The sequence below is a fragment of the Macrotis lagotis genome, chromosome 5 (genome assembly GCF_037893015.1).
Source record: "Macrotis lagotis isolate mMagLag1 chromosome 5, bilby.v1.9.chrom.fasta, whole genome shotgun sequence".
Taxonomy (NCBI): Eukaryota; Metazoa; Chordata; class Mammalia; order Peramelemorphia; family Peramelidae; genus Macrotis; species Macrotis lagotis.
In genome coordinates this window covers 253680838-253701066 of record NC_133662.1, presented here as the reverse complement: position 1 = coordinate 253701066, position 20229 = coordinate 253680838, and the positions used below count along the sequence as shown (strand labels likewise).

Genomic DNA, 20229 nt, shown 5'->3' with positions numbered 1-20229 from the left:
GAAAGCCTGTGAGGTCTTCATTCCCCTCCTACCTTGGTGGTGTAATTGAGAGCACACTGAGCCCTCAGTCAAGAAAACTTTGACTTCAAATCTGACCTCACGCATTTACTAGCTGCCTGACCTTTGTCTTCCTCAGTTTCTTCATCCATAAAATGGGAAAATCCATTTTAATATCATTGACTTCTCAGGGTTCTCAGGTTGATAGAAATATTAAATGAGGTAATATTTGTAAAATACTGAGCATTGCCTGGCATAGGTGCTTAAGAAATGCTTGGGTTTTTGTTTTCCTCCATCCTAGATGGAAGAAATTCCTCCTAGACTTAAACTTTGTGTGATCCTAACCCAGTCCCTACATTTTACCTGGGAAAAAATGAAAACCAGAGAGGAGGAAATACCCTGTTATGGTAATGACCACCTCTAACCTAAAGAAAAGGGAATTTTTATTTTAGAACAAAGGATAAGAGAAATTATTAATGTCCTGGGAGGTTGCACAATATTAAGTTGCCCAATGACTATCTGATTGATAGTCTATAATGACAATCTATTAATGCCAATCAAATTCTATTTGATGAATTGTTATCTCCTTTTGGATTTAAAGCAGAACAAGTTCTGAATTTAAAGCAGAACAAGTTTTCCAACTTTCTAACCATTTGTTTTCCTGAGTTCGCAATTAACATGGGGGAGACGGACTAATCTAGACTTCTTTCCTAATGGTAAAGGTGACTGAGATGTGAAGGCTGGGTACTGTCTAAAGAAATCAGTCTTTTTTACCAGAAATATAGTTTGAAATACTTATTCACTTTTCTCCTAGGTCAGGCCTTCACAGTTCATCTTGTGTTCTACCCTCGACAGTCCTAGACTGAACAGGAAAAATAATGTTGGCAGTTATAATTTGTTTTAGAGAGAGTTTGAAGAGTCTATAAAAAACTGCAGAAGGGTGAGATCTGTTGAATATGAAGTCCATGAAATCTTCCATCTTATCTTAGCATGAAAAGGAGCCTGGATGCCCACAAACCTCAAAATTCTACCATATGGCCTAGTCATACCGGATCTCAAACTATGGTATAAAGTAACAATTATCAAACCTATTTATGGGGCAGCTAAGTGGCGCAGTGGATAGAGCACCGGCCCTGGAGTCAGGAGTACCTGAATTCAAATCTGGCCTCAGACACTTAATAATGACCCAGCTGTGTGGCCTTGGGCAAGTCACTTAACCCTATGGCCTTGCAAAAAATACCCCCCCCAAAAGCCCCTATTTACCACTGGCTTATCAGTGCAATAGATTAGGTACACAAGCCACAGTAGCAAATGCCTATAATAATTCAGTGTTTGATAAAAGATTCCAGCTTCTAGGAAAAGAACTCACTATTTGACAAAAATTGCTGAGAAAACTGGAAGATAGGTATAGATCAGAAACTAGGTATAAATCAACATCTCACACCCATATATGAACATGAGATCAAAATGGGTGTGTGGTTTAGAAATAAAGGATGATCGTATCGGCAAGTAATAATTTACCTGTCAGATCTATGAACAAGGGGAGAACTTATGACTAAACAAGAGGTAGAGAACGTTGCAAAATTCAAAATGGATAATTCTGATTATATTAAAGTAAAAAGGTTTTGTACAAACAAAGCCAATGTAACCAGGATGAGAAGGAAAGCAGAGAAAGTTTTTATAGCAAATATCTCTCATAAAAGACTCATTTCTCAAATACATAGAAAATTGAGTCAAATTTATAGGAATAAAAATCAGTTGATAAATGATCAAAAGAGATAAACAGCAATTTTCAGAGGAAGAAATCAAAACTATAGTCAGGGCGGCTAGGTGGCGCAGTGGATAGAGCAACGGCCCTGGAGTCAGCAGTACCTGAGTTCAAATCTGACCTCAGACACTTAATAATTGCCTAGCTGTGTGGTCTTGGGCAAGCCACTTAACCCCATTGCCTTGCAAAAATCTAAAAAAAAGCCCCAAAGCCTAAAAACTATCTATAGTCATGAAAAAAACTGCTCTAAGTCAGTATTGATCAGAGAATTGCATATTAAAACAATTTGAAGATAACACCTCACACCTTTCAGATTGACAGAAAAGGAAAATGTTAAGTGTTGGAGCAGATACAGAAAAATTGAGGCACTAATGTACTGTGGGTGGGGTTATAAACTGATCCAGTCGTTCTGCTGCAAAATTTGAAGCTATAACCAATAGGCAATCAAATTGTGTATACCCTTTAATCTAGCAATATTCTTCCAAAGAGATCATAAAAAAGGGAAAAGGAGTTACATATAAAAATATTTAAAGGAGATCTTTAGTGGAAAAATTTAGAAATGGAAGGGATGGCTAAAGAAGTTATAGTATATGAATGCTGGGATGCTATTGTGCTATAAGAAATGATGATCAGGATGATTTCAGGAAAATCTGGAAAGACTTACATGAACGGATACTGAGTGAAGTGAGCAGAACCAGTAGATCATAGTACACAGTAACAGTAATATTGTATACTGATGAACTGTGAATTCTCAGTAATAAATGATCCAAGACAATTTCAAAAGACTCATGATGAAAAATGCAATCCACATCCAGAGAGGGAACAGATGGAGTCTAAATGCAGATTGAAATATACTATTTTCATTTTCTTTGTTTTTTTTCTGATTTTTTTCCCCCTTTTGTTCTGTTTCTTCTTTCACAACTTGAAAAATGTGGAAATATGTTTTACAGGATTGTTCTTATATAATCTATATCAGAATGCTTGTGATGTTAGGAAAGTGGGGGGGGAATTTAGAAGTTAAAAATCTTACAAAAAGTCAGTGTTGAAAATTGTGTTTACATAAATTTAAAAAAACTTTAAAAGGACACAGTAGAAATTATTTGAGTCCTGTCCAGGCAATGGACTCAGTCTGCTTTCCAAAAATCATTTCAATTAAGCAAAGAGATATTCCACACTAAAAGGTGGCTATTGGGGGGCATGAAAGCATTGGCCATGGCAGCCTGTAGAAAAAGGAAGACATTCAAAATGGTCTTCAGACCTGAATGGCCCTTTTACCCCTTCCCTTTCTATAAGGATGTTGGCAGAATGGTACAAAAGGAGGCAAAAGTGGCTAAGAATTTCTACTTTAGACCATCTATAAATGACATTCTTGGGGTGAGGTCTTTGTCCATTGATCAATACATTGGAAACTGAACTGTAACAGCTTTGATATTCCCTATAAATGAAATCTTTAGAGTTTTATTTTTAGGTTTTTGCAAGGAAATGGGGTTAAGTGGCTTGCCCAAGGCCACACAGCTAGGTCATTATTAAGTGTCTGAGGCCAGATTTGAACTCAGGTACTCCTGATTCCAGGGCCGGTGCTCTATCCACTGTGCCACCTAGCCACCCCTATAAATGAAATCTTGAAACTAAACCATAATATTGAAGAAAGTAAGATCCAATGAAAGGATGTTCTTGTTGAGGCAAATAGGAGTCAGTTTTATCCAACACCCAACCAAAGGCAAATAAGAAAGCATGTGCGGCCTTTGAGTATCTTGTATTGCAGAGCTCATGGTAAGTATTTGCAAGAAGACCACCATGAAAATAAAAGCTTATCTGAAAAGCAGAGAGGTGTTGCAGCCAAAGGCTTTTACCATCTATCTCACGTAGAAAAATGGAAGGAAATTATGAGTGGGATCACTGCCTAGAGTAGTGAATGGCAAAATCCGCTTAAAGAAAGCCTGGGAAAAGAGGAAAGCTGGCAAGGCATCCCAAAGGGCATTTAAAGGCAAAATAAGAATGAAGACAACAATCGAAGAAATATGGAAAACTTTGCAAAGGTCTTTACAGCAAACTTTCAGAAAGGAAAAGGAAGGTTCTCTGATTGGATTTGTACATTCGCCACCATGATAAGTTAGAAGTGGTGATGAGGAGAACAAAAACAGGCAAAGTGGCTGTGTTGGATCAAATGAACATAGAATGGATGCATTCTGGAAGTGATCCAACTATGAAGGTATCGAAGGATCATTTCCCAAGGTATATGCATACCAAAGTAAGGAAAATATCTTAGTAATAATAGCTAGTGTTTCTTAGTTCCTATAATGTGTCAGGCCTTAGGTTATATGCTTTACAAAAATAATTTCATTGAATCTTTACAACAAGCCTGAGAGGTAGGTGTTACTATGATGGCCATGTTACAGTGGAGAAAACCGAGATAAATTGAAATTAAGCGATATGCCCAAGTCCCACAGCTAGTAGGTATTTTGAGGCCGCATTTGAAGTCAGATCTTCCTGACTCCAGGTCCAGCCCTCTAACCACCATTCCATCTAACTAGGATTTCCAGGAGGTAAGACTCTAAATTATTCAGTAAATCCTTTGGAGTAATGGAGGGGATCAGGGAAGTCTTTTTTTTTTTTAAGCCAGTAGTTCACCCCTTTCCCATGATTTAAAGATATATTGCAGCATAGGAATAAGTTTAAGGACTAATTAAAAAAACCAGCCCCTTCGATCTGTAGTTGAGGGTCAGAGTTTATTGATCATCCTGAGTGGATATAGCCCAATAGGGCTGAGTTTGGAATTCAGGTTGGGGGGTGGCAGTTGGTATCCCGGCAGAAACAATCCTTAGAAGGACAGGAGGAGGAAGAGGGCAATGTGCAAGGGGGAGGATAGTGAATGGAGGGGAAAGGCAGGCAGGGATTGTTGGGAAAGAAAGATGAGAGGGATCAAGAAGGCGACAAGGAGGGACCTGTGTTACATAGTGATAACATGTCCCACAATTCTTCAGTCTATTTGAATGAAGGTAAAAAGTGAGAACCTTCAGAGTTTGACCTTAATAAAAGATAAACAGAGTTAGTTAGGTTAATGTACATATTTATTGTTCACCAAACTCTTCAATCAATCTTTTTCAGTTGAAACAATTTTATTTCATAGTTAAAACATAAAACAATATACTCTTCATATGAGAACAATAGTGCTGCTACCCCATTCTTTCTAGAAAATAATTACATGCTCCCTCTAAAGAAAATGTATACAGTTATCACCTCTAAGATTTCTTGGAAAAATCCTTCCAGGACTGATTCCTAAGAACATCTCATTCTGTGATTCTCCATCTGGTATAAAGCATAGCTAGTGTAGACTGGTTCCTACAGATCAGGGCTGCATTGGCTCATCAGCCTTCTTCTGCAGCTTCATCAGCAGACTGGTTAGCTTTGACTTTTCTCCTTGATCTTTCTTTTAGACCTTCCAGGTAAGGAGCTACTTAATAATCATCACCGATTGTGAACTCCAAGTCTTTGCAGTTCAGTCTATTTCTTTTCTTTTCTTTTTTTTTAAGGTTTTTTTTTTTTTCAAGGCAAATGGGGTTAAGTGGCTTGCCCAAGGCCACACAGCTAGGTCATTATTAAGTGTCTGAGACCAGAATTGAACCCAGGTACTCCTGACTCCAAGGCCAGTGCTTTATCCACTGTGCCACCTAGCCACCCCAGTTCAGGCTATTTCTACAGTAATTATTTCCCATAAGGGATATGGACCCTGTTTCACCAGCTCATTCAAATTGTAGTCACTGAACATGTATATTTATCTCTCCAATCAAGTAAGGGCAGACTGTGAACAAGATCCAATGGGCTCATAGCCCGATAATTCAAGTGGTTTGCAGGTGGACAGGTTTGGAACATGTGTTGTCATAACCACCAATAAGCAAAGCCGGTCATAATGCTATGAAGGTATCTGGGTCTTGCTTCCAGTTAGACATTAGATTAGACTCCGAGGTGGTCTGTCTGTCAAATACAAATCTGGAATCCAGACTCTCTTGGTGCAAAAAGTTGTACAACTGCCTAGCAACTGAGAAGAGCAGTTATAGTTATCTACATGTAGAATTTTTTTCTGTTGAGCTGCCAGTTCTGACTGGGCCCTCTTCAAAGCTTTTGATTTCAGGTCCACTTCATTGCATATTCTATTTCATGAACGAGGGCTCCAAACAGTGACATCCTTGTCACAGTGGTTCAGAAATATTTTCTTGGTGCTTTATGGAGTAGTGAGACCAGGTGAGGCAGCTGCTCTCATAGCGACTTTTGGGGGGAGCATAATTATACATTTACAAAAAAGAGAAGGTGGGATCTTCAGTATTGTCCATCAAGGGAGTATCCCCTTCCAACTCTGGATGTTTCAGCTCTCATTCTTTACAGGTGGAGGGTTTGTTATCAAGAAATGTCATTAGTTTAGGAGCGGTATCACCTCCCAAAAAGATACCAAAAATTTTTTAGTTTTCTTTTTGCAAGGTAAAGGCCACTCAGCCAGGTAATTATTAAATGTCTGAGGCCAGATTTGAACTCAGGGACTCCTGACTCCAGGGCTGGTGCTCTATCCACTGTACCACCTAGCCGCCTCCAGATATGATTTTTTGATATTTTTAAATGCAAGCTTGACATATTTGATAAAAACAAATGTAAAGTTCTTTACATTCAGATTTATATCTGTTACAATCTGTTACAAAGTTCACTTTTACAACTATTAAATTATTTTTATTAGGAGGATTTCTTTGTATTCCCTGAAATGACTACAATTTCCAATCAATTTGGGCATAGATACACATATAAAATATAGAAATATGTGTTTCTATGCATATATATTTATAGATGCAATATTCACCATTTACAATTATATATTTGCTTGTATATTCATAATGCATATTACAAAAGACTTTCCCTTCATTTTATGGGGAGTGGTGAACAGGAAGGAGAGAAAATAGGGGTGGCTAGGTGGCACAGTGGACAGAGCACCGGTCCTGGAGTCAGTAGGACCTGAATTCAAATTCGGTCTCAGACACTTAATAATTACCTAGCTGTGTGGCCTTGGGCAAGCCACTTAACCCCATTGCCTTGCAGAAACATAAAAAAAAAAAAAACTTGAAAAAGAAAAAGGAGAGGAAATAGATTTTTGTACATTAAAATACAATTAATAAGATACATAAGCAAGACTTCAGAAATAAGTGAAATGATAATTATGCCCCCAGGGCCTGCTGCTGAGTCTGAGTACCGTTTCTTGGATGGACTAGAAAAGCAGAGAGAGAGAGATGAGATCTGATTGGCTTTAATATTGGCTATAATAACATTAGCAAACATTTATCCAGAGCTTTAAGAATTGCAAAGTATTATACAAATAGTATTTCCTTTAGTCTTTATAGCCCTAAGAGCTATTTTTATCCCCATTTTACAGATGAGAAAACTGAAAAAGGCATAGGTTAAGTGACTTGTCCAGGGTCACACAAGAAGCAGATATCTGAGACTGAATTTCCCTTTTGCCTTCCTGACTCCAAGTCTCTATCCTATAAGATACCTGCTGCCTCTTAAATAGTCATATACCTCTTAATTGATTTTACTCATTTATTCTAAGGGAGTGTTTTTATTGGAGTTGGGTATAATGAAAGTGGTTGGGGAACAAGGAAAAACCTCTAGAAATCCCAGAAGAGGGAAGAAGTCTGTTTAGAAGGGGACATAGTTAATCTGCTAATAAGTGCATTGACTTTCCAAACCAAACCAAACCAAACCAAACCAAACCAAACCAAATCAACTCCCATCTTAAAAAAACCCCCCAACAAAGATGGGTAGCTAGGTGTTACAATGGATAGAGCACTGGCCCTAGAGTGAGAAGGGTCAGAGTTCAAATGTGACTTGAAACACTTAATAACCCATTGTCGTGCCAAAAACAAAGACAAAGCTACCATTTATGCAATGTTTGCTGTTTGCGAGATTCTTTCCATAGATTATGTCATTTTGATTTTCACAATGACCCCAGGAAGTAGGTGTAATTATGATTTCCATTTTACAGTTGAGGAAATTGAGACTAAGTGATTTATCCAGTCACATTTGAACTCACATCTTTCTGACTCTAGGCTCCACGCTTTATCTACTGCACTATCTGGCAGCCAGCATAAGCTTGCCAAAAAGACTATTTTATGGAGAACTCACACAGTAAGAGCTCACAGGACAGGTCAGAAGAATAGAAACAGGGATACCTTTAAGGTGCCTCCTAAGAACTTTGGAATTGATTATGCAGCATGGGAGATACTGGCACAGGACCACCCAGCATGGTGTGCCCTGATCAGTGAGGGTGCTGTACTCTATGAGGAAGGCAGAATGGAAGCAGCTCAAAGGAAATGTGAGATATGTAAGGTTAGAGAACTCATCCCAGGTGTTCACATGGACTATTTATGCCCAAACTGTGGTTGAGCATTCTGAGTTCATGTTGGTCTGATTAATCATGGTTGGACACAGGGTAATTCATCTCTAACATAGTGATGTCATTTTTGTCTTACTCTCTAATGAAGGACAAGAACCAACTAACCAACCAACCAACCAACCAACCAACTAACCAACCAACCAGGCAACCTTAGTATCACTATTGTCAATGTTGGTTCCATTTTTAATGTGAGAAGAGGGAGTCCTGATCATGTTTGTTGTTCAGGGAACTGTATTTTAGAAAAGGAATTGATAAGCTAGGGAGTATCCAGAGAGGAGAATCTGGGATGCTAAAGGGTCGCAAATAAAACAGATGCATACTTTTTTTTTTTTTTTGCAAGGCAATGGCTTTAAGTGGCTTGCCCAAGGCCACACAGCTAGGTCATTATTAAGTGTCTGAGGCCGGAATTGAACACAGGTACTCCTGACTCCAGGGCCAGTGCTTTATCCTCTGCGCCACCTAGCTGCCCCCAGATACATACTTTTAAAAAACCCCAAGACGACAAGCTGTACATGGTAGGTTCATGGTTTCATATGAAATCCTCTTTTTTTTCTGTCTTTGTATATGGAAATTTTTTATGTTATCTGTCAAGTTCATAATTAAAGTATTATTTTTCTAAAAGGAAAAAAGTGGGTCATTGAAACATTTAAAAATTACAGAACAGAGAACAGAAGGAAATTTGGAGGGAGCTGAAGACAAGCAAGACAATTTTAAAATTAACATGTTGAATTTATTATATGATTAAAAACAACACAAGCTGTTCATAACAGAGATCCACAATTTCTACAATTTTCTTTTTGTCTTATTCTTTGCCTACGGAAGTGTTCATATTAATTGGTGTTTGTTCAGTTCTGAATTACAGAAAGATGATTTTTTTTAAAGGAAAGATTACAAGTGAAGGAAGTGGTTGGGGCTCTTTGAGTTTTTGAAGTTGGAAAGTGGAACACCTTCTAAGACAGGAAATTCAGGATACTGTCCATGAACTCTTGGGGCTTCTTGATATGGATGATATGACCAGCATCAGGAATGGTCTGGAACCGGGCTTCAGGGAATAGGAGTTTGATCTTGGGATAGTGACTTGATCTGTTAAGAGAGAAAGGAAGAGAGAATGTAAGAGGTGAAGAGAGAAGATAGAAAAGAATAGGGTAGGGTGGCTAGGTGGCACAGTGGATAAAGCACTGACCCTGGAGTCAGGAGTACCTGGGTTCAAATCTGGCCTCAGACACTTAATAATTACTTAGCTGTGTGGCCTTGGGCAAGCCACTTAACCCCATTTGCCTTGCAAAAACCTAAAAAAAAAAAAGAATAGGGTAGTAAAGAGAGGGAAAGAGGAAGAGGGAGAGGGGTATAGGATGATGAGACAGAAAAGAAGAGGAGAAACAGGAGAGAAACAGGACAGAGACAAAGAGAGAGAGATAGAGTGAGAAGAGACAAAGATACTGAGAAAGAGAGAGAAAAAGTCAGAGAGAAGGGGAAAGATGAGTCAGAGACAGGTAGTAACAAGGGCAGGAGGAAAAAACATGCTACTCAGACAGGCATAAAAATCATGGAGAAATCTAGGTGAGATCATGTACATGTCTCTAAATGCTGAAGGGATGCTCCTCTCCTGAACCCAAGCATAACAGAAGCCCCCAATTGCCCTCATTCATGGTGATGGAGAACCCAACTGGGACCTAAGAAAGAGAACTCTTTGAGGCTAGGCAAGGCCCTCCACCTTCTGGCCCTTCCTTACGGGACAAAAGGCGAATTGTGGTTTGTGAGGAAGAGTGTGGGACCAGGATAGACTCCCTGGATCTGAAGCTTGTCCAGAAATTGCTCTTTTTGCTGCCACAAGTTTTCTGCGTTGACTTTCCACACATACTGCCCATTGGTTTGCACAAGACTGTTGAATAGATACTGCCGAATACTTGAATCCTGGAGGGTAAAAGGGTTTGACTGCTAAAGACGTCTGAGTCACCATCTTCTTAGTTTAAACCCGACAATATCTCTTTCTAAGTCCTACCTAGACCAGGCTCTAACTCCTTACCCTACCCCCTCTCCCTTCATGTCAACAGACATTTAGTAAATGGCTCTCATGGGCACACAAAGTGCTGGGAATAGAAGGAAAAATAAAATATAGGATACTGGAAATAGAAGGAAAAGGACAAGATAGGACTGACTTTTGAGGAGCTTATAATAGAAGCCCCTCTGTTCTCCTTAATCTGTCTCCCTCTCCCAGAGATTTTCTTCTTCTACTCCCCCCCAACTCTCCTGAGGACTCCAACCCAAGTGCTTGTCTTGTGGTTTCAGCAGCCCAACTCCACCCTCCCCCCAACCTTAGGGGTCCTGAGGGATCACCTTCACAAATGGTTTCAGATGCTCATCAAATATTTTAGAAACTTGGGAGTGGGAAAGATTTCCAGGAATGTTTGCAGACTTCATAGCAGGGATAATTTTAAAGATGTTTGGCATATCCTTGGCCACCAAGGGGCTGATATCCACAGAGACCAGACGATCCACCAGTTCTGGCTAAAGGAGAGAGTCTGTCACACAAGAAACTACAATATCCTCCCTCCTCTTCCTTGGCCCTAGTGATGGCTCTAGGGAAGAGAAAGTGGGAGCCATTATTCCCAAAGGGGTGGATTGGGACTATAGGTGTCCATTTCATAGTCTCTAAGTGGTCTTGAGGACCCCCTTCCCATTTGCAGGCTCAGAATTAGCCATGGAGAGATGAAGACATTTTAGGAAAAGTTTTTAGGACTTGACTCTGAACCCTGGAATCCCCCACTGCTGAGGGTGGCATCTATAACTTCATCTATTAGAAGTTAGAAAGATGTATGAAGGAAATCTCATGACATCCCCCCCACGAATTCTGTTTCCACTTCCAATGTTTTCTCACAGTGTCTCTTCACACAAAACTCCATAAGAAGTTTACTCCTTATGATAGATGTTTGATGTTGCTTATGAGGTTATATTGTGTGACATTCTACCCCTTCAGCTCTAGGACAGCATCTTTACCTTTTGTAGTGCCAACATCATGGCTGTCTTGCCCCCCATGCTGTGCCCAATGAGGACACAAGGGGTGAGTCCTAGCTTTGAAAGGAGAACCTGCAGGTCAGCACTCATAGCCTCATAGCTGCAGTCAGGGCTATGAGGGCTCTCTCCATGGTTCCGAGCATCCACTGTCAATACCTGGGGGTCAGAGACTTGGAGTAGTTAGTGTCCCTGATTCCTTCCCCACCCCGCTCCATCCTGGGGATGCTGCTCTGGGGCCAGAAGGAGCATGAGCTTATCTGAGGACATGAAGGCTATCCAGGAAGTCAGGGGGTACTTAGCTCCTGATAATAGAAGAAAGGGAGGAAGGTGAAACTGTAGGAGGACAAGAATCTTAGGAAAAAAGTTTTCCTGTTTTCCATCCTCCCCATACCCAAGAATGTGGCCAGTGCTGGCCTTTCAGTAGTCTGATCCTTGGATCACTGATTGCCCTTTCTCCAGCTTTTAGCTTTCTTTAATTTCCTTTTGCTTTCCGCTGTTGGAAAGAAAGTAACTGGTAACTTCATTAAGAAAAAGGCAATGGGGAGTGGCTAGGTGGTGCAGTGGATAAAGCACCGGCCCTGGAGTCAGGAGGACCTGGGTTCAAATCCAGATCTCAAACACTTAATAATGACCTAGCTGTGTGGCCTTGGGCAAGCCACTTAACCCTGTTGCCTTGCAAAAAAAAAAATAAAGGCAATGAATTTGCTATTTATTACTAGGAATTTCTGCCCTATAAAATGCATTTTTACAAAAGGTTCAATGGATCTCTGGTGAAACCTCCAGAGTCAGGAATGGAGACACTGAAGGGCAAGAGGAGTCCTGCAATGAATTGCCACATGGAAGGGAACTCAGAAATCATCTGGTTCAGCCATTGTTCATCAAAAATGCCCACTAGAGTACAAGGGGGCGGAGCCAAGATGGCTACAATAAAGGATCGAAGCTTAGGCGCTCTCTGATAAAACTTGAAACTAAGGATTCTAACTAAACTTTCGAGAGACAGAACCCACAAAGGGACCCAGTGAGGCAGTTCTCCTACTCAAGGTGATCCGGAAAAGAGCAGAAAGGCTCTGCTCCCCGGGGTCGGAGAGGCGGCCCGCCAGACCTCAGCCTCCCGGAGGCAGCCCCAGGGCGCTGGGAGCCGCGGCTCACAGCAGCAGGGGAGTCTCCTGAGCTGCACCCTGGGGAGCACTGGGCACAAAGTGGGGGAACAGCGGGGGACCTCTGCCAGAGTGAGCCCAGAACTCAGGGCACACAGCAAGCAGCTTGATCTTTCCCCAGCCCTGATCCAGGAAACAGAAGCAGGCTGAGCCAGTAAGCAGGAGGCCCCAGGGCATGAGCCCATTGAGCTGAGGGAGGGGAGTGAAGAGAGACTGCAGAGCTCTGTCCTCTGTCTCTGGAACAGGACTCTGGGGCTCTGACCACATTCGGATCCCGATAGCAGTCTAGGACCCACCATAGAACAGCAGGGCCCCCCCACCTCAGCCCCGTGGCAGAGGGGGGCGCTTCTGGTCATTCACAGACCAAGAGGGAGGACAGAGCCTCACACACTGAGACCCTTGTGGGAGTGTCTCAAAAGCTCAGGAAGCACCCCAAAACCAGGCCCAGGCTGGGAAAATGAGCAAGCAGAGAAATAAGAGGAGCACCATTGAGAAATACTTTGCAAATGAGCCCAAGAAGGATCAAAATACTCAGTCTGAAGATGAGGAAGCACAAGCTCTTGCATCTAAAGACTCCAAGAAAAACAAAAATTGGGCTCTGGCTATGACAGAGCTCAAAAAAGACTTTGAAAATCAAATGAGGGAGTTAGAAGAAAAACTAAGAAAAGAAAGGAGAGTGATGCAGGAAAAACATGAAAATGAAGTCAGCAGCCTAGTCAAGGAAATCCAAAAAAATGCTGAAGAAAATAGCATGCTAAAAAACAGCTTAGGTCAAATGGATAAAACAGTTCAAAAAGTTACTGAGGAGAGGAATGCTTTAAAAAGCAAAATTGGCCAGATGGAAAAAGAGATAAGAAAACTCTCTGAGGAGAACAAATCCTTCAGACAAAGAATAGAATTCAGGGAGATGGATGAATTTAACAGAAATCAGGAATCAATACTTCAAAACCAAAAAAATGAAAAATTAGAAGAAAATGTGAAATATCTCATTGAAAAATCAACTGATATGGAAAACAGACTTAGAAGAGATAATTTAAAAATTATTGGAATACCTGAAAGTCATGATCAGGAAAAGAGCCTTGACATCATTTTCAAAGAATTACTACAGGGAAATTGCCCTGATATTCTAGGAGCAGAGGGCAAAATAGAAATGGAGAGAATCCACAGAATCCCCCAAGAAAGAGATCCCAAAAAACCAACCCCTAGGAATATTATAGCCAAGTTCCAGAACTCCCAAGTCAAAGAGAAAATATTACAAGCAGCCAGAAGGGCACAGTTCAAATATCGTGGAGCTGCAGTCAGGATCACACAGGACTTAGCAGCAACTACATTGGAAGCTCGTAGGGCTTGGAATATAATATACCAGAAGGCAAAAGAGCTTAGAATGCAGCCAAGAATGAACTACCCAGCAAGGCTGAATGTCCTCTTCCAGGGAAAAAGATGGGCTTTCAATGAACCAGGAGAATTTCAAATGTTCCTTTTGGAATGGCCAGAGCTGAACAGAAGGTTTGATCTTCAGATACAGGACTCAGGTGAAGCATAGAAGTGGAGAAGAAGGGGAAAATAGGAGGGACTTAATGATGATGATGAACTGCATGTATTCCTGCATAGAAAAATGACACTGATAATACTCATATGAACCTTCTCAGTTAATAGAACAGGTAGAGGGAGCTTTTATAGTTGAAGCATAGGAGAAAGCTGAATTCGAAGATAAAATATGGTGTAAAAATGGAGTCAATAGAAAAAAGGGAAATGTAATGGAAGAAAGAAAAAGGAGAGGGGGAATAGGCCAAGATATTTCATATAATAAGATTTTTCTTTATTACAATGAGCTATTGCAATGATATGGAAGGGGGGAGGCAAGGGGGAATGAGGGAACTTTTGCTCTCATCAGAGATGGCTAGGAGAGGAAACAGCAAATATACTCAATGGGGTATAGACATCTGGAGTAAGAAGGAGGGGGGAGCAGGGGGAAGGGGTGGGGATGTGAATAAAGGAGGACAGGATGGACCATGGGGGGAGAGTGGTCAGATATAACACATTTTCTTTTTTACTTCTTGCAAGGGGCTGGGATTGGAAGGCCTGTCCAGGACCATAGGGCCAGGTGGATTCTGGGCCTAAGGGGTGGTATGGGGGCTCAGGGCCTCTTGGCCCCAGGACCAGGGATCTGTTTGCTGTGCCACTCAGTGACCCTACAGCAGAGTCAGAGTGAAAAGAGAGAGAAAATATAGTGCATGGTAGTGGAGAAATAAGAAAGGAGGGAGTTGCAATCAGCAATGGCAATGTTGGAAAAATATGGAAGTAACTTTTGCCATGGACTTACCATAAAGAATGAGATCTACCCACGACAGAGTTGTTGGTGTTGGAACAAAGACTGAAGCACATTTTTTACTATTATTATTTGGGGGAGGGTGCAGGGCAAATGGGGCTGGGTGGCCTGCCTGGGGCCACATAGCAGGGTGATCATTGGGTGTCTGAGGCCAGATTTGGACCCGGGTGCTCCTGGCTCAAGGGCCAATGCTCTGTCCACCACCCAGCCACCCCTACTATTATTACTATTTTATTTTATTTTGGGTCTTTTTTTTTCTTCTTTTTGGTTTTTGGAGGGCAGTGGGGATCAGGTGGCTTGCATGTCACATGGCTGGGTGATTGTTGGGTCTACGGGGCTGGATGTGGACTTGGGTGCTCCTGGCTCCAGGGCTGGTGCTTCGTCCATTGCGCCACCTGGCCATACCTACAATTATTACTATTATTTTTTTTAATTTCAATTTTTTTTTCTCCCCTTTACTTTATCGCTCAAGCAAGTCTATATTCATGGGGGAGGAGGTATTTCATTTACTCTTAAACAAGAATATTTTATTAATGTAAAAAAAACACATTTGTACAAAATGAGAATAAAAAAATTTAAAAAATAAATAAATAAATTAAAAAAAAAAAAGTCAGTACAACACAAAGAAAGAGATAACTTGTACATTAGGGAGAAAAAGGAGAAAGAACTCTATTCTGGAAGACCTTACTTAAATATATTTCCATTGTGGGTTGGACAAGGGTGGTGCTTGGGGAATGATTTAGCACCTGATTCCAGGTGTTTTGCTATAGGAATGCCTCAGGGGTGGCCCTCCCAGGAGTGGCTAAGACAGCACTCATTGTACATGGGTGGCTTTCTACACTAGTTTTTCCTGTCCCAAAGGGCATGACCTTCAAGTCCAACAGGGCCATTTCCCTGTGCCCAGCTTTACCAGGACATCAATCCAAGAATACCTGCTTTAGATGAAAACCACAATGACCTTTGTGTGAAGACATCCTTATGGATTCCCTGGAGTGAAGGAGATGGCAAGCGGGATGGGGAGTCTTAATAAGTAAATGAATGCTTAACAAATAAATAAATAAACAAACAAATAAATAAATAGATAAATGAATGAATAAATAAATAAATGCTTAACACTTGACTAAGAAAAAAAATGCCCACTAACTGACCATCTGGTCTTTATATGAAAGCCTCCAGTGAGTTAGGAACCCACTGCATGGGGTGGCAGTGTCTATGGAGACTTCCCTGTGCCCCTCCAATCTTGCCCTAGGAGGGAAAGTCTCTCCTGCCCGGACAGCTCTTTTCATTTCAACCTCTCCATCTCTCTTCATTCTCTTTTTCCCTTCCTCTGACTTTGTCCCTCTGGGTAGATTGCTTTCTCTCCCAGCTCTTCTGTCTTTGGGAATCTTTACCTTTCTGCCTGTCTCCAGTGCCAGGGCCTCAGCTTCAGCTTGGAAGATGTTTTTGTTGCTAAACAACCCATGCAGGAAGACAACAGGTGGGAGAGTGTCCAGACCATCCAGAAGCCTGTAGGAGAGGGGCAGCGTCCTGGCCGGAGAGAGGAGGAAGGATGGCATCAGGAGCCATGGAGGAATGTGGGATGGCAGGGGAGGGCAGGGTCCCTGGGTTCTCCTCTCCCTATGCAGATTGGCTTCTGGTGGAGAAGTGGTCATGTTCATCCACAGGAGGAATAGCCTGGGTTCGGGGTGGAAACTCTGGGAGAGGAGGGGGAGCAAGAAGCAACCTGAGGATCAAGTGGAAGTCGGGGCAAGTGAGGGAGGAGGGAGAAAGTCAGGATAAGGCACAAGGAAGGAGAGAAGGGGGAGGTCAAGTGGGGGAGAAGCAAAAATAGGAGCAAGGAGAAAAGGCAGTGAGCCTTATAGGAATAGAAGAAAGGAAGAAGGGGAGGAAAGGCAAAGAAAGCTAAAGGGGAAAGTGGGAAACTGAAGGGATGTGGGAACGATGGGAGGAAAGAAAAAGGGGGAGAGGGAAGGAAGAAGGAAGAGAAGAATGGAAGGAAGAGAAGGGTGTGGAGGAAAGGGGGAGAGAGAATAAAGATGAGTGAGCAAGAAGAAATGAAATGAGGGAGGACTATAGGGAGAAAGGAAAGTTTGGAGAAAGAAGGGAGTCAGCAGAGGCAGGGAATTGCTGCAGGTGAAGGGAAGGAAATGGGGAGTTGAAGGAGAGCTCCAGGAAGAGGAGATAATAGGGGGCAGCTAGGTGGCATGGTGGATAAAGCACTGGCCCTGGAGTCAGGAGTGCCTGGGTTCAAATCCAGATTCCAACACTTAATAATTACCTAGCTGTGTGGCCTTGGGCAAACCACTTAACCCCGTTTGCCTTGCAAAACAAAAAAAGCTAAAAAAAAAAAAAGGAGGAGATAATAGGAAGGCAGGAGAAAGTTGGGGGAGCAGAAGGATAGGTTAGGACCAGAAAGGAGCAGAGGTGGTCCCTTGGGCTCTGCACTCACCTGGGCCTGTTGCTCCTGAGAGTAACTGGGGATGAATCAACATCTCGGATGGGTGATATCCGAGGGCAAGAGGATACCCAGAGGTTTTTTACCCACTGCCACATCCTGTGCATACCACTCTTATGCTTCCACACCTTCTGCTACAAAATTTGTCTTTGTCAGAGCCCTACCCACAGCTTGTCCCATCCCCTGGGCTGTTCTGAGTACCTTGACTCTCTTCCATCTCCTGCCTACTTCTTCCTGTCAAGTTCCTTGGACACCTAATCCATTTATCTTTCCCTTGAATCATCCAGTGGGTTTAGCAGGCACCTTACTACAGACTTTCCCCTTCTGCCTTCAGTGGGATTAGAGAAGGGTAGAAATGAAAGAAGCTTTGGAAATCATCTGGGGCATAAGGTGGTGGAGTGGGAAGCTATGACCAACTGCATGACCTTGGACAAGCAACTCCTTTCTTCAGATTTCAGGATCTCATTGCCTTCACAGAAGAGGCAACGGACTATGGTTGTGGAACATCTCATATACTTTCAGACTTATTTGATATATTGGCTACTATTACAGGAGCATGCCAGAAGAAAAAGAGAGCAATGCAAAGGATCCAGGCTGCCATAGCTGTCCTAGAGTGCCATTTAAGGGACCCTCAGCTCTGGGATCTCTTTCTCTCTCTCTCTCTCTCTCCCTCTCTCTCTCTCTCTCTCTCTCTCTCTCTCTCTCTCTCTCTTAGTTTTTGCAAGGCAATGGGGTTAAGTGGCTTGCCCAAGGCCACACAGCTAGGTCATTATGAAATGTCTGAGGCCGGATTTGAACTCAGGTACTCCTGACTCCAAGGCCAGTGCTCTATCCACTGTGCCACCTAGCTGCCCCATCTGGGATCTCATTATCTTGGTTCAGTCATGAGAATCTTGGCCTCTCAAGGGACAGATCAGGTTATTTTTTACTTCTTATCTCTGGTTCTTCTACCCTCCCCTCAAACCTCAAAGAAAATAATTTAAAATATTGGTATGGTTCGTGTTCCCGCCAGGTACAAAGGTACAAAGCTGAACCAGAGTAGGATAGCTATTTATGTCTTTTATCAAAAAAGGAAATTTAAAATACAAGTGCATTGACAGAGACTTAAACCATGAACTAGAAACCAGTTACTTCCATCAGGAGGTTGATATTTATAACATCAAACATATGAAACATTCTGTGAGATTCCTGAACATCCATTTCACTGTCACATTGATCTGCACTGTGAAGGTACTTGCTCCAAGTCCCAATCTTATGGCCATCCAGAACATGGTGGTATCATCAGTGGTCATCTTTCTCCTACAAGAATCATGGTAGTAATAGCTCCAGGGTACACTGCCTACTCTCAGACCCCAGGAACACTTATGGACTCCAGATTTCTTCATTCCAAAGGGCAACTATCAAGCTTAGTGACAGAATCAGAACCAGAAAGTTGGAGAAGTGAAAGGAGCATTCAGGGCTATCTACTTCATCCCATCTGGTCAAGTAATTCCTCCAGAACATCCCTGACAAGTGGTCATCCAGTTAGGAAGGGCATCCCAACAGTTCTGCAGGAGACTCATTCTACGCCATATCTGGCATAGATCTAACTATTAGTAAGTTTCTTAATAGCTGGGCAGCTGGGTGGCACAATGGATAGAGAACCAACCCTGGAGTTAGGAGGACCTGAATTCAAATCCGGTCTCAGACCCTTAATAATTAATGACCCAGCTGTGTGACCTTCAGTAAGTCACTTAACCCCATTGCCTTTCAAAAACTAAAAACAAAACAAAAAAATTAACAAGCTTAAATGAAACTTTGTTATTGTTCCAATTTTGACATATATTATTCTTCCCTCTAGATCCAAATAGAGCAAACGTAATCCTTTCTCCACTTAAAACTATAATACTTGAACACAATCTGACCTCCTTATATTTTCCTCCAGTCTTTTCTTTTTGTTGAGGCAAGTGGTGGTTGGTGAGAGGACTATTATAGTACATTAGAGGCCATCCCACAAAGCATAGGGAAATGGGTCTGATTTCCCCTAAGGAACCTCTGTTTAAGGAAAGAAATGCAAAGTAGAAAAGGCAGTGAAAACTTTGAGCTCCAGTTTTAGGCTCACCTTTTGTCTTTTTGTCTTTTGATGTCTTTTGTTGCATGTGTAAATTGGATTAAGTGAGATAGAGCTTCGTGGAGAACTGCCACCTCACTTTATCTTCCAAAGCCATCATGATCCAGCAGAACAAGACAGAGTCAAGACACCTGGTGATGGCCCCAGATGCAATGGATGATCATATGGTGTAGCTGCCAGGAACTACTAAAGATGGGAAAGCATCATCTCCTTTCCTCTCAATAGTGCATTCCTCCAGGCTGAAACATTGATTTTCAGGCAGATATTTGGAAAAGAAATAAGATACAGTGAGAACAAAAGTTTTCTTTCCCCTCAAAGTCCGAGTGTATTGCTTTTGCTGCTCAATGGCCAGTTTTCTTTGACAAAGCATCTCTTCCCAATTGCAGGGGATGGTGGGGTGATTGCATTTGGGTTAAAACCAGTGGTTACACAAGAGCCCAGAGCCCATATCTTTCAAGAAGTGTCCAGGGTCCAGGTTCAGAGTTATATGGAATGCCTCCCCCCAGACCTATTTTCATGTATGCTCTATGAGGGCAGCTCCTGTTCACCATGATCCTTCTCCCACCAACCACCACTGATGAAACAAAAAGGAAAATATTTGAAGGAAAATATGAGGGGGTTGGACTAGATAATTTCTGAAATTTCCCACTCTCTCTTCCTCTGTCTTTCTGTTTCTGCCTCTCTCTGTCTCTGTCTCTCTCTCTGTCTCTCTTCCTGTATCTCTCTGTATTTCTCACTCTCTGTCTCTGTCTCTGTCTCTGTCTCTGTCTCTGTTTCTCTCTCTCTCTCTCTCTCTCTCTCTCTCTCTCTCTCTCTCTCTCTCTCTCTCTCTCTCTCTCTCTGTCCTCTCTTTTACTTTCCCAGATCATTACTTCTTTCTAGTACTTGTTCTTCCCTCTCCTCTCCCCCTTCATCTTCACTTCATACTTCTTGTTCCTCTTCATGCACAAGGATCCCCTTAC

At 42.0% G+C, this 20229-nt stretch overlaps 1 protein-coding gene across 1 annotated transcript; it reads right to left on the bottom strand.

Moving 5' to 3' along the window:
• Positions 1-9151: 9151 nt before the first annotated feature.
• On the bottom strand, positions 9152-17255 carry LOC141489528 (sn-1-specific diacylglycerol lipase ABHD11-like). Its single transcript, XM_074190107.1, has 6 exons — positions 17152-17255; positions 16094-16229; positions 11199-11372; positions 10539-10709; positions 9934-10115; positions 9152-9284 (listed from the first exon to the last, which is right to left on the bottom strand). Exons 1-6 carry the CDS (start codon positions 17253-17255, stop codon positions 9152-9154), a joined length of 900 nt encoding a protein of 299 aa, XP_074046208.1.
• Between the last annotated feature and the right edge of the window lie 2974 nt (positions 17256-20229).

Excerpts from the sequence above, each read along its gene's own strand:
- LOC141489528 (XM_074190107.1), bottom strand. The coding sequence starts at position 17,255 with ATGTGGCAGTGGGTAAAAAACCTCTGGGTATCCTCTTGCCCTCGGATA. Across the intron at positions 11,373-16,093 it reads CACTGGAGACAGGCAGAAAG|GTATTGACAGTGGATGCTCG; the intron begins GTAAAGATTCCC and ends TCTGACCCCCAG. Across the intron at positions 10,116-10,538 it reads ATCTGAAACCATTTGTGAAG|GATTCAAGTATTCGGCAGTA; the intron begins GTGATCCCTCAG and ends TTTACCCTCCAG.